Below are 15093 nucleotides of genomic sequence, written 5' to 3'. Positions count from 1 at the left end.
CTTCCTTTCATGTATTTTGTTTTCGATACATTAATGACAAGTCCTATCCGTTTGGCTTCAGCTTTCAGTCCGATGTACGTTTCCGCCATCCTCTCAAAGGTACGTGTAATGATGTCAACGTCGTCAGCGAAACCAAGAAGCTGGACGGACTTCGTGAATATCGTGCCACTTGTGTCTATACCCGCTCTTCTTATCACACCCTCCAAAGCGATGTTAAACAGCAAACATGAAAGCCCATCACCTTGCCGTAACCCTCTTCGAGATCCAAAGGGACTCGAGACTGCCCCTGATACTCGAACAACACACATTACTCGATCCATCGTCGCCTTGACCAATCGCGTTAGTTTATCCGGAAATCCGTAGTAGTGCATAATCTGCCATAGCTGATCTCGATCGATCGTGTCGTACGCCGATTTGAAGTCGATGAATAAATGATGCGTGGGCACGTTGTATTCGCGACATTTCTGCAACACTTGCCGAAGCGCGAAAATCTGGCCCGTGGTGGCACGGGTACCCATGAATCCCGTTTGATATTGCCTCACGAACTCCTTTGCAAATGGTGATAGTCGACGACATAAAAGTTGGGAGAGTACCTTGTAGGCGGCGTTCAACAATGTGATTGCGCGGTAATTGCAACAATCCAACTTGTCGCCCTTTTTGTAGATCGGACACACGATGCCTTCCGTCCACTCCTCCGGTAGTAGCTCATCCTCCCAAATCTTGACAATGACCCCGTGCAGCGCTCTAGCCAGTGCGTCACCACCGTATTTCAGCAGCTCGCCGGGTAGCTGATCAGCCACACCCGCTTTATTGTTCTTCAGCCGACCGATCTCTTCTGCTACCTCCTGGAGGTCAGGGGCTGGTATTCTGTCGTCTTCTGCACGTGCTCCAAGATCTATTGCCATATCGTCACCTCCATGTTCAGCTACATCGCTGTTAAGGCGCTCGTCATAATACTGCTTCCACCTCTCGATCACCTCACGTTCGTTCGTGAGAAGATTACCGTCTGAGTCTCGACACATATCGGCCTGCGGCACATGGCCTTTGTGCGAGCGGTTTAACTTCTCGTAGAACCTCCGTTTATCGTTAGCACGGTACAGTTCTTCCATCGCCTCGCGATCCCGATCTTCCTGTTGGCGCTTTTTCCTCCGGAAGACCGAGTTTTGCCTGTTTCGTGCTTGTTTATATCGATCCACATTCGCCCTCGTACGGTATTGCAGCATCCTCGCACGTGCTGCATTCTTCTCCTGCACTAATTGCTCGCATTCGCCGTCGAACCAATCGTTTCTTCGGTTCGGATTCATTGTACCTAGTGCCGCTAGTGCAGTGCTACCGATGGCGGTCTTAATGCCTTTCCAACCATCTTCAAGAGTTGCTGCGCCAAGTTGCTCTTCCGTTGGTAGCGCTGCTTCCAGCTGCCGCGCGTATTCCTGGGCAACTCCGGTGACTCGTAGCTGCTCGATGTTGGGTCGCGGCGTACGACTTCGACGCGTGTTATGCACCGTCGAGAGTTTTGAGCGCATGCAAACTGCAACTAGGAAATGATCCGAATCTATATTCGCACTGCGGTAGGTGCGAACGTTTATAACATCAGAGAAGAATTTACCGTCGATTAGAATATGGTCAATTTGGTTTTCTATTCGTTGGTCTGGTGATCTCCAGGTGGCCTTGTGGATATCTTTGCGGGGGAAGAAGGTACTTCGGACTACCATTCCGCGGGAAGCTGCAAAATTTACGCATCGTTGGCCGTTGTCGTTCGTTGCGGCATGCAGGCTGTTTGGCCCGATTACTGGTCTATATATAGCTTCCCGTCCTACCTGCGCGTTCATGTCACCGATGACGATTTTCACGTCCCGTCGCGGACAGCCATCATACACCTGCTCCAGCTGCGCATAGAACGCCTCCTTCTCATCATCGGGTCTCCCTTCGTGTGGGCAATGCACATTGATGATACTGTAATTGAAGAAACGGCCCTTAATCCTCAACTTGCACATCCTTGCGTTGATCGGTTGCCAACCAATCACACGCTGGCGCATCTTTCCCAGTACTATAAAGCCGGTTCCCAGCTCGTTGGTGGTGCCACAGCTCTGATAGAAAGTAGCCGCTCGATGCCCGCTTTTCCATACCTTCTGTCCTGTCCAGCAAAGTTCCTGCAGTGCTACGACTTCGAAGTTTCGGGGATGTAATTCATCATATATTATCCTATCGCAACCCGGGAAGCCGAGCGATTTGCAATTCCATGTCCCGAGTTTCCAATCGTAGTCCTTATTTCGTCGCGTGGGTCGACGCCGATTGTTCCGATCCCTATTTTCTTCTTCGTTGTTGGTAACTTTTAGTTTTCCAGGGCGGCTTGTTGGGCCTGCCCCTAACCCCCTGTCTCGCCGGAGGACCATCGTGCACAGCACTGTTTAGAGTCCCTGCTGGCATAAGGACGAGTATAATAATCAGCCGCCCCTAACATGGGGAACAGACGCTGTTTGAGCCGCACCTCCTTGGTGAACAGACGCTCGTGTTTGACGAAGCATTTCCTCTACCACCATGCTATGGTTACCGCGCCAGTATTCGCTTCGCACCTCCTCACTTCGCTATTGTCAGATTGACAACATTGCCCAGGCTACGCCGCATTTGGTATCATATGACTCGTGGAGGCGTGAGGCGGGAGCTTGTGAGGACCAGAGCTGTGTTTGACGCTCCTTCCAGGTTGTCAACTCACCATTTGAAGCCCAAATATACGAACGAACGACGTTGAAATAATGACGAGGTAGTAAATGAGAGCGTTTTTGTCGTCTCAACAACAAACAGAACGACGAGGAAATCGCTAAAACAGACGAAAAGGCAACAAAAAACGGCGAAACGATGACAAAAAACGACGAAAAGATGATAATAAAAAACGAAACGGCTGGTAAATGGCTTGGTAATGCGTACCATCGGTGCCTTGTGCACTGGGCATAAAATAGACCCCACAGTGGTAGACAGCCTCTTACCTAGCAACTCCTACCCCTACCTCCTCGTGGTACCAGCCGGGATACGAGGAACCTCGGTGGAGATCGGGTGACCAACCCCGGTGGAAACCGGTCGTATGCTGACAGGGGAGGAAGGCTCCTTCGAGTTACGTTGGCCCTTCGGCGATACTGTGAGTTGGTTGCGAGCTTTGCAAGCCTGAACCACTAAAAAAATCAAAGCAATGGACTCCGTAAGTATAACTCTAATCGGAACCTAAAAATAAAAAATAAGAAAACTTATCCAATTTAATTCTACTATGTGTATGTGTAAATTGGATAAGTTTTCTTATTTTTTATTTTCAGGTTTCGTATTCTACTAAGACGCTCCAAAAACTTCAGTCTAATCGGAACAATCGGCAAAGACCCAGGCGACGAAAACGGACTAACGATTGGAAATTAGGAACATGGAACTGCCGGTCTCTAAATTTCCTCGGATGTACCCAAGTGGTTTCTAAAGAAGTGAAGAGCCGCAAGTTCGACATCGTAGCGCTGCAGGAGGTATGCTGGAAAGGAACGATGGTACGTACGTATAGAGATGGTCATACCATCTATCAGAGCTGCGGTAATACTCGGAAGTATCGATGATGACAAAGACGAATTCTACGCGCAGTTGGAGCGTGAATACGACCGTTGCCCAAGACATGATGTCAAAATTATTAATGCTCAGGCTGGTCAGGAGGAGGAATTCAAAACGGTGATTGGACGGTTCAGCGCTCACCCTCAAACGAACGAAAACGGCCTAAGACTTGTTGACTTCGCCGCCTCCAAGAACATGGCCATACGTAGTACCTTCTTCCAGCATAACCTCTACCATCGGTACACCTGGAGATCACCCAACCAGACAGAATCACAAATCGACCACGTTCTGATAGATGGTTGGCACTTTTCAGACATTATCGACGTCAGAACCTATCCGGGCGCTAACATTGATTCGGGTCACTACCTAGTGATGGTAAGGATACGTCAAAAACTATTTGTTGTGAACAACATACGATACCGCTACCCGCCACGGTATAATCTAGGGCGACTGAAGCAACCAGAGGTCGCCAAAAACTACGCGTTATCTCTCGAAACCGCGCTGCCGGAAAAGAGTGAGCTGGATGAAGCCCCTCTTGAGGACTGTTGGAATGCCGTGAAAACAGCCATTAACAACGTAGCGGAGAACGTCCTAGGCCGTGTGGCACCAAATCGACGGAACCAATGGTTTGACGAGGAATGCTGAGAAGAACGCAGCGCGGGTACAAATGCTGCGTAGAGCCACCCGTCAGAATGTGGAGCGATACAAACAGAAGCGGAGGCAGCAAACCCGACTCTTCAAAGAGAAGAAACGCCACCAAGAGGAGAAAGAGTGCGAAGAACTCGAACAGCTGTATCGCTTTCACGACATACGGAAGTTCTATCGGAGACTCAACGAATCTGTGCAGAGATAATGTGCAGAGATAAAGATGGAGGTATCTTGACTGACGACCGTGCGGTTATCGAAAGGTGGAAGCAGCAATGCGATGAACACCTGAATGACGTGCAGGCGGAAGACCGTGATAGCGGAGGACGTGACCACATTGGTGTAGCAAGCAACGAAGATGTGCCACTCCCATCGATAAGGGAAGTTAAAGAAGCCATCCAGCGGCTGAAGAACAACAAAGCAGCGGGAAAGGATGGCATTGGAGCGGAACTTATTAAAATGGGCCCGAACAAGTTGGCCGGCTGTCTGCATCAACTGATTGTCAAGATTTGGGATACGGAACGACTACCGGAGAAATGGAAAGACGTTATCTGGCCTATCTACAAGAAAGGTAATAAGCTGGATTGTGAGAACTATCGAGCAATCACTATCCTGAATGCCGTCTACAAAGTGCTGTCCCAAGTCATCTTTCATCGATTATCGCCAATAGCCAATATTTTGGGCCTTGCAAGAGAGGACGGTAATTCAAATTTTATAACTTCAGTAGTATGTTTAAAAATAAAAGCATAGTTTCGTCATTGCGTGAATGTAAAGATTTGACCATAGAGAAAAATCTCCCAGTCATGTTTTCCGAAATAGAAAATGGTGTGGACTTTCAATAACAACACAGAGAAAAATAAAAAAACAAGCATGCATTTTTCAAAAATTAAATTTATTCAGAAAAATTAAAAAAATCATTTTGTTTTGACATTATAGTGGGCATCGGTTACATATATATGCATTTATGTGTATATATTTCTCGAATTGTATGGTTTTATATTTTGTTTTGCTGGCATTTCTGTATAGTTTCCCATTATTCTCAACTAGGTTAACACATTCGGCTCTTCCTCACATCACGCCTTGCTTCACCATGATTCTAGAGTGAAGAAAAAAAACAAGCTGATGAGGCAGTCACACGGGGGCTTGCCGTACCGCGGCCAACTGCGACGCCCTAGCTTGTATGGTGCTGCTCAAGGTTAGTCAAGAGAGGTTTTCTTATGTTCAAATTTGTGTTTCACCCCCGCTGGGTTTCCCTTGACGATCACCGAAATTTTCAAAGCGGAAACTGTTGAATGTTTAAACAATGTCGACGGTTGCTAACCAATCGTTCCGCGCACTTCTGTTCTACAAACTGTGAAAACTAGATCACCTATTTTAACTCACCTTGGTGCTGCTGTTTTCTTCTTCTATTATATTCTTGTGAATAGTGTTTCTTTTTTTAATGTTTTTTTTTGTAAGTGTGTGTATAAAGTGCTAGACTGTTTTTTTGTTTAGTTGTTTTTTTTTGTTATGAAACGAAACGAAAGAAACAGGCGTACAGTGCGGACGTGTGTTTGGTATTTGTTTTTTGCTGGAACGGGCCTCAATCCTAGATATCAACAGATTTTTTAATTTTTCCGTAGTTTTACGATTTTTTTTGATTTTTTTTCTTATTTTTCACATGCTACTGTGAGAATCTGAATTTATTGGTGGTTGGTGTATTGATAGATTGAATTTTTTTTACTTTCTTCTATTCGGTTATGTATTTTAGAAAACTAAATAAATTGATCAGTGTTGGATTTATGCGCATTTTCATGTCCATCAGCTGTGACGACAGCCATTGTTTTTTGACTGCTCATTCTCTGGGCTTTCTCTAAGAACATGTTTCTCCTCTATGCAGTTGGGATTTGGGTTTTTCTTGAACTGACTTGAGAAGTTTCCAGTTGCGATTAGCTTTTTTTTGTCGACGCGCTGCGAATTCGACAAAGCAAGAAAAATGCTAAATGCAGTAAGGAAATTGCTACTATTCAGAATAGATTACTTAACTTTCTCCCCCCCTTTTCTGCTTGCTGCTCAATTTTGTGGTGTTCGGCTGGCAGAGCAGTGGAAAACTTCCAAACAATAAAGGATGGTTTTACAGTATTGGTATTCGTTTCCCCTTCAATTGTGTGATCTTATGTACTCGTTTTATATAAATACAAACTACATTTAATACATAGTTTCCATCTTTCACGCGCCATTTTAAACTCATTTGTTTTTCTTTTATACTTATTACGCGTTACCTTTAAATTAATCAAGTATTTTCATTTTATAATAGAAATATTGAGGTAGTTTTCTTTCTTGTTGTTTACTCTTTCCTTGTAAAACAGTTGCATGCGTTCGCGTATGAGAAGATGTTCTGTTTTGTGAACTTCGGCTTTCACTTCTTCACTCTTCTAGCTATAAAAAAAACAAAGTATGCTCCTTCTTAAATATACCATTTAGTTGCGTTTGTTTTTGTTTACCTTTTATTTTTCTTTATTTCAGTTATATTTGGATCAATCTGTACGATATTTACTTGGTTCGATTATAACTTGGTATTACATATTATTTTCTACTCATATTTCCTTCTTTTCTATCGTCAAAATGGAAATTTTCTGTTCGGTTGTGTTCAATGTAAAGGTAAGGTTTGTGTTTCAATTTTGCTGGTACAGCTTGACGGGATGTGGTGTGTGTGTGTGTATATACGAATATATAAATTGTTTGTATTGTAGTGTTGTTTGTATGGTTTGCGGCTTGGTTTTTAAATGACTATTGCATATGAAGACTTCGGAAGAATATGTACTTCGAGATCGTTGTATGGATAATTTTGAAAAAACAAAAAGATCAAAATGAACTGGCTTTGCTGTGTGCAGGTTTTTTTTTGAATTGAAAGAAAATATTAAGGCTATTTTGATTTGCTTGGCTATTGTCGGCGAAAGAATTGTTACCATATTGAACTCTCGCTTTTGCTTATGGAGTAAATGGGGGCTAATGAAACTGGTTGTTGCATATGTCAGTAGAAATAAGAATAAAAAAGTTATAAAAATATATTCTTTATCCACTAATATTGGTTCACTTTCATTAATTAACGTATTTTTACAAATCTATCGCTTCATTCTTTTTGAGGGAGATATAAATACAGATAATGACAGGAATATAAACTATTATCACACAGGCATGTCAATATTTGCATTATATCCTTACTCATACCTAACATCCCTATCGTAATTATGGGCTCTATTTAAACATTGTCAAAAAATAATAAAAAAATAAAAATATATAATATAAGTTACTGGATCCTAATAATTACCACTTCTTTCATGAGAACATAATGGTCTTGAATAATTCATCGGTGTGTTGTAATCTGTAATTAAATGATTCTACTATTCGGGTGATTTCGCAGTTTCAATTCATTTGTCGGTATCAGTTACGTTACGGCATCATTTGCTGTTATATGTGTTCTGTGTATGAGTGTGTTGGTGTGGCACAAAGTGCAACCGGTTTGCCTGGCCTGCTGAATCGTAGCAGGCCCCGGGAAAAGCACTTCGTATCTTGTGTTTTGGTTTGCGTTAAAAAAAAAACAATTTAAATAGACCTATTACCGAACAATTTCCCGGAAAATATGTGCTACAATTTCTTGATGAAATGTTAGCAAATACAACAAAAAAAGGAAAAATTGCTGCTGTGCTGGTTTTAGTGGGAAGGAATGCGAACGGGATGGAAGGGAACAGCGGGACGAACCGCCAACAGTGTTTCCGTTACGATGTAATTCAGTCTCCTCAGTTGTACTGCTGGCGATTCGAAGTTCGAACCTTAGTGAAGTCGGATGAACAAGGTGTAGGATGTAGAATGTGCTTATACGATAAACGGAGAAAAAGTGTTCCTATAATCTATACTGTTTTGTATTCATATATATTTATGTATGTATAAATCCACAAGCGTGCGTAAGACAGCATAAAATTAAATTTCCTGATACAGAGTTGTGGCACAGGGATGTGTGTGGTGGACGAAGAAAGGATGTTAGGTTGAATGGGAAGTCTGTTACTATTCCCGTGGTGGTGGCGCTGTTTTCGGAAGGAGTTGTGCTTTCGACGCAGGCCAGCATACCGTCGATTGTGGTTATTTTGACTTTTATGCTTGTTGTTACACTGTTGATTCTGTTTGATTTCTGTTTGTTTTTTTTTTGTTTTTTATGGTTCCCGTTCATGAAAAGGGCCGTCAAAGGAGCGGTCGACGGGGCTGGGTAGGTAGGAAGTTTGCATACAAACTACAAAAAAAAATATTACTGGATCGGTGTTGCCTATTTGTAGTTGGTTATCTTTAAGCATTAGTTTTCTTTTTCTTTTTACCTAAACTTAAAATTTACGTGTCCTTTAGCATTATCAGTTTCGATGTTTTGCCGTTCTTTTAGTTTATAATTTAGTTTTATTTCTTTATATAGTTTCAAAAATCCTTACAGCTCTATTTCAAATTAAACGAAAATTAAAGAAACAAATGTACTTTTTAATAGAACAAAACGTATGTTGTAGAATTCACGATTTTCATTTTTAGTAGTAGTAGTAGTAGTAGTAGAAGTAGTATTAAATAGTAGTAGTAGTAGTAGTAGTAGAAGTAGTAGTATTAATAATCAAATCCTAAACTCGCTCCTTGATTTCCTTTTTTTTCTTTATTATATGTCCAAATATTATAGTTCGCGTTATCTACGATGTTTGTTTTCTACAAATTAAGGGTTGTGATCAATTATTCGAATAGGTTTGTTTGTTATTTTCATCGAACTTAAGCAAATGATTTCATCCATTTCTCGTTTATGTTTTATTTTTTGTTGTTGTTTTTTTAGAGGATTTCAGCAGCCTCTCTACTTTCGCTGTCAAAACTAAATATTACTTCATTTCACTTTCTTGGATGCTCAAAACTCAAAAAAAAAGAAAAGAAAAAAGAAACACGTAATTTTTGATCTGTCAAACATGAAGTACCAATCAGTACCGAACTAAAGCTATTTTACGTTTACGTTTTGAATTTTGAATCATGGTTTATTTAAATCCAATTATATGTTTTATATCTGTCTCTCTTTTATTTTTATTTCATTTGTATTTTTTTCTTCAATTTGTTTCAATAAATGCGGCATTTTGTTTTGCTTCATAATCCTAAATAGTCATCAATATGAGGTAAGAGTGTTTCATCTATTATATTTATTTGCTCCAAATATGTAAGTAAGTTCATTTGGGTTTGCCTAGGGTAATGTGCTGCTGAGGAAACCGGTATCTTTTTTTTTTGTTAATTTTGTTTGACCTGGATCTCTCTCAAGCGACAAGGTGACCTTTAGTTATGTTATATGTATATCATGTTGCTATGCTGGCTTCATCCGTGGTTTCTATAGTTTTGCTTTATCCTGAGGAAACACGCCAAAATAATCCTACAACTATCAATCATGTTTTTGCTTGCATTTTTTTTTTGTTATTTTTTCATTGTGATAAAATGTATGTTTTTCTTTTGAGGTTATGCAATCTAAGAATTAATGCTACTGCTTATCTGTATTGGGATTTTTCATGATCATATATCAATTTTCAGATTTTTTTTCAATTTTTATCTTTCAAATTAATTGTCCTCTAAAAGTTTGATCTGTCTACTAACGATGTTTTGCTTAATTTCAGGTTTGGACTCTATAAACAATTAGTTATCTAGCGATCACCTTGCCCACTCTGCTCTGCTCTATGCTGCAGGTTATGTGTCTGTGTTTATTCCAATTATTTTGCTACAGATGCGAATGTGATTTGTGTTGCCATATGTTAAAAGCGACTATCGTCTGCGCGGTTTAATCTAAAAACGTGCAAATAAAGTCCAAACTTGCTACTTTTACTTGTATAGATATTTAGGTTTTTTTTTGTTATATTTTCTCTTCTAGTCAACGTTGTGAAGTGAGTGTTTACGCAATTGTTTGTTCGCCAAAGTATGCTGATCATTTTACTCCTTGGAGTTGGATGATTACTTCGTATTCGGTTGTTTTGAATTCTAGATATATCTTTCGCTACTTGTCTATCTGTAGTTCTTCGATTTCCAGAGGTATTGCGATTTTGCTTACAGTTCTTGGTTATCTTATTGTGCGGGGAATAATCGTTCTTTTATCATTGTTAGATTTTTGTTGTAATGTGGCTATGTTTTGTTGTTTATTTTATGTCATTTCTCGCTATCTTCGAACTTGCTGGTCTCTGAGTTTCTGGTTGTATGCGTCTGGGTTTGCCGTTGCGATATCGCCATATAGCTATTTCTTTCCGCTACTGATGGTTGAAAGATTGAATGGATATTTCAGATAAATCATCAAACGTAATTGCCGGATGCATCTTTGAATTAATTTTTCTCCAGTCCTCTAACGCACGTTTGTACTTCTCAGTTTGTACCCAAAATACTGCTGTTCAGTTTTTTTGTCATTCAATCTTTTGATCATGCTTTGAAAACCAAACTAAAAACTGAAAGAGTACATTTGTTTAGTACTTATTTTGAATCTGGTAATAGTTTTGTTGATTTTTTTGTATCTATCAGTTGCACGATTTCTGTCACTAAGGAGAACAGTTACCAGTTCGAATGAATGGAAGCATATAAGCCTATTTCCTATTCATGTGGTATTTTGCATTTGGAAATAAATTTCTGAAACATATTCCTGAATTGGTACTTGATACGGTTTTGAATTAATTAGCAAAAAATATTTTTCGACTGCAGGCAATCATAGTAAGCCGCCCTTTTATTGTTGACAACAGTGCATCCGTCACATTCTCTCCTGAAAATTTGTTCTTTTCTAAAATTTTGTTTTGAAAAAGGCGGTGAAAAAATTTACTTGAAAAAATAGATCAAATCCTAGCTGGTAGAAGTGGTCCACGAAGTGGCTAAGACCTTTGTGAACCAACGTACCAATCTGCGGTACTGGCTGTCAGATATTTGTGCGGGAAGTGGTACGGGCCTAATTCCTTAATAACGATGTGATTCTGATTTGTTTTTCCTCCATGTCATTTGGTTTGCTCGAAATACAACCTAAAAATCCATTCGTTGCTGTTGTCTGCTTCTTTTTCTCTCTGCTTGGCACAACTAAATAACGCATTAACCTCGAGCTTTCGCCTTCACTTTTTTACAAAAAGTAAACAACAAAACCTAAACAGAAATTACGCAAATAAAATAACATAGAAAAAATAATATACTTCTTAAGTTAAATTCAAATTTGACCTTTCTTCTCTTTCTCTCCCTTCTTATCTCCTTCAAGGTTCATTCCCTTTTATACAAATATTCAACGATATTATAGCCTCTAGTATTTAATAAATATTAAATTTGTTAGCTAAATATCTTTTTTCTTCTTTTTTTCTTTTTCTTCACAATTTTAAATATATATAGTATATTTTCAATATAATATATATAATAAAAAAATCTAACAATTGATTTTACCTCCAAAACTTGCTTCTGGTTGTACGCCTTAAAAGATAACCTCACTTGGTTTTTTTTTTCTTCTGTTTCACTCGCGATTTTGTTTTTTTGTTTGCTTTGTTTGTTTAGTTTCCTTACATTTCTTTAGTATCGCGCTTTTCCCCGACAATAAACTTGTCAAATAATGTTACCCACACTTCGCACAAATATCATGCGAATCATATGGCTGGGATTAGTATTTTTTTCTTATCATTTTTTTTTGTTTAAATTTAATTTTGCTTCAGTCCAGGTTGCTCGAAAATGCAGTCAACTTTTTTTTTGTTGTCAATATCGGTGAAATTTTGAATTTTGAATCGCTTCACAAGTTGTTTAGGTTCTTTTCTTTTTTGCAAGGTTGCTTTGTTTTTGTTGTTGGTTTGGTTCACGCACCGTGTGTTCCGGGGTGTTCCCATTGTTTATGTGTATGTATTTGTGTGTTTGTCCGAATTTTGATTCCTCTTGTCAAATAAGATGACCCCCTCCGAACCCTCCTAAGATTAAGGCTAGGGTGCGAGAGACTGTGGTGGTGAAATTTTGCGCTGCCGAGAGTAATATTCTATAGGATCGTTTTGAAAGCCTAAAATTCATCTGCTGATTTTTTTTTTGTTTCGCTAGCCAAAAATGTCGAAAAACAAAACGAAATATTACGTATACTACTAATTCTGCCCCTACTGCTAGGCTTACGCTCACTTGGTTGTGTTCCTTTGGCGATCTCTTGGTCGCAAATCCTCCTGACGGTGAGCGGGTGTTATTTCCGGAAGACACGAGTCGCCTGCACACCGGTAAATCGGTGCACAATTTCCTCTCTATCTCTACTCTCTAGATCAACTATACATCGTCTCGTCTGCTACTCGGATGAGTGACCTTCGTAAATGTTGACCCAGAAAGATGGTCTAGTTTTGAGGTTTTTCTTTAATTTCTCTTTAATTGTTTAGATGCGTTCTGATAGCATTGCATGTTTTTTGCAAAGAGCTTTTCTACACAATAACATAACTGTTCTATTGACTATGGCTGAAAAATGTGGAAAAGGAAGCTTTTTCATGTGTTACGAGTTGTGCTTTATGACTTGACCTGCGTTAAACTATGGTTTGACTATTGTTATCTGTTTTCTACTGTTTACAAGAATGGATTAGGTAAAATGGTCGGACAAGTAAACTATTTTGATTCTGTTTGCATGTTTGAGGTACTTTTCTATTATATATTATTGTTGATTGTTCTATGTTCGATTGTGTTTTTGTCGCTGTGGAAGGATGATTTTTTTTTCTACTAGTAAGATATAAACAAAAACAAGTTAATTAAACAACAGTTGCTGGGGACTGGGAAAATAGCGTGTAGGAAAATATAGGTTTCAACAAGTATGCTCAACAACAAGTTAATAAAAATTGATTAATGCACCATCAATAAGTAAAGTTTGAACATAAATCTCTTTGCTTTTGTTTTGCTTACCGCATGATTAAGTGTGTTAATGTGGAAACAGCATAAAACTTGTTAATCTGTGCTTTGATAGAAACAAATAAACAAAAGCTGCAGCCAGGGGTGCGCAGCGTTCGTTGATTGATCATTTATTGGCTATCCTAGAATACAGGCTTTCTCCACGGCTTGTTCCACTCTGTTATCCGTACGCCAGTGGCAGGACAACTGCACTGCGTTGAGGTATTGTTTTATATGTTATTCGAACCGAAGAGATTTGTTTTTGAATGTTCTTTGCTTCCGAAACGGTTTAATTTTGACTGTGAAACTTTGCCGCACAAATCAACGGAGATGATACTGTGGATTGCTTTATCTTCTAACGTTCTACGTTTGCGCAATAAGATTTACAACGTTAGCTTCGCATGTCACACATTCAGCACCGAAATCTAAGGCAACCGACGGTCCTCTAACACTTCGATAGTAGACCTCAAAGCGCTGCAACAAAGCAAGCATCTTTCGTCCGCTGCAACTGCTTTTCTATGGCAACACAACCGACTGAAAAATGCTCGCATGCTTTGATCGCTGCTGCTCCTCCACCTCCTATCCGAAGTATCAACACGCAATTACTTCTCAAATATAATTCGTCGAACGATTTTCCATCTCTCTACACACTAATAAAACTGCCGCAGTTACTCTCCCTTCATACGCCCTTTAACTTCCGTTAGTCTAAATCTCTCTCATTGCGCGTGCGGTATCGAATGCTTACACACAAAAATAAATCAGAAAAAAACATTCAAAATCCTTAAAACAATCGTCTCGTTCCGCCCTCCCTCCGATCGGTCACTTTCAATCGGCATTTTCGTTAAATATTACTTGCATGCGCCAACGCAAAGAGGAACTTTTGAACCTCTCGCTTTCGTCTACCGCTACCGGCTGTTCCGAGGACATCGACGGATATAGACGAGAGCAAGTTTTAACAATCCCCGGAGCAATGTATTTTTGTTGTTGTTGCAGGGTTCAATGAATTTTACAACCTATAGCTTAATATGTACAAGTACTGGACACAAAATTTTCGCGCTTGGTTCTTTCTAGCTCTCTGAGATGGTAAATCTTTGATTTGCTTCTATTTCCTAGTGGTTTCCGAAAACCACGCGGATCCAGTAATCGCAAACCGGACCACTGGCACATATATACATTTTTCCGTTCTTCATTATAGTAGAGCAAATGTATAACCGCCTTGTTGGTATCGTAATTAATTCAAACAGCAAGAAAAAATTGCCAAAAAAACAAGAGTAGCATTCGTGTAAATGAGTTGATAGGAATGTAAATTTCGAATTTTGTGCTTACGAATAAATACGCTTGGAATTTATTTAGGAAACTAACAACTTTACGGTCCGAGAGGGTTGGAACCAAATTGGTAATAATTGGACGACATTCATACACACATGCACCATCGCTGACGGGTACTCGTGTGTGCATGTATGTGTGTGTATGTGTTTTTGTATGTTTTTTTTGTAAACTCTGGCTGCTTGATAGGTTTGTTGACCTGAGGTGCGATACGTTGGCTCTACTTCAAATATTAGTTAGATTAGATACTTCCTGAGGTTTTACATGTTTTACCTCCCTAATAAATGGGATTCGTTCTATGATCTGCAGTTGCAATAGATATTGATGGTTCGATCTTACTGATAGGGACCTCGGCTGGCGTTGATGTTGCTGCTGCTGCTGCTCTTGTTGCTGCTGTTTCGATTGTGGATGTGGTGGTAATGGTGATGGTGTTGGCGGCAGCAGTTCTTCATCAACAGCGACGATTTCAGATTTTGATTATGCACTTGTACTAGACGACGGAGGCTGTGCAGCACCTGCCGGAGTCGGAGAGGTCGACGAAGGTTCCTTCGATTTTTGCGCCTTCTGCCGATTCGTAGGTGGCGGGGGATTCGTGGCCAACATCATCGTACGGATACGTCGCTGTGCCGACTGTAAATGAGCAAAAAAAATTTGTCGAGCGTCCGC

The 15093-nt window shown here is 40.0% G+C and overlaps 1 protein-coding gene across 1 annotated transcript in view; it reads right to left on the bottom strand.

Annotated features, from left to right (window-relative positions):
* Positions 1-5146: 5146 nt before the first annotated feature.
* LOC128738693 (insulin-like growth factor 2 mRNA-binding protein 3) overlaps positions 5147-15093 on the bottom strand; it is a 28638-nt gene continuing 18691 nt past the window's right edge. The window contains exon 6 of the mRNA XM_053834016.1: positions 5147-15057. Coding sequence (XP_053689991.1) covers positions 14905-15057 — 153 coding nt within the window. The 3' untranslated portion in view covers positions 5147-14904. The remainder of the gene's footprint in view (positions 15058-15093) is intronic.

This window comes from Sabethes cyaneus, chromosome 2, assembly GCF_943734655.1.
Source record: "Sabethes cyaneus chromosome 2, idSabCyanKW18_F2, whole genome shotgun sequence".
NCBI lineage: Eukaryota > Metazoa > Arthropoda > Insecta > Diptera > Culicidae > Sabethes > Sabethes cyaneus.
This window is presented reverse-complemented; position numbering and strand designations above follow the sequence as displayed.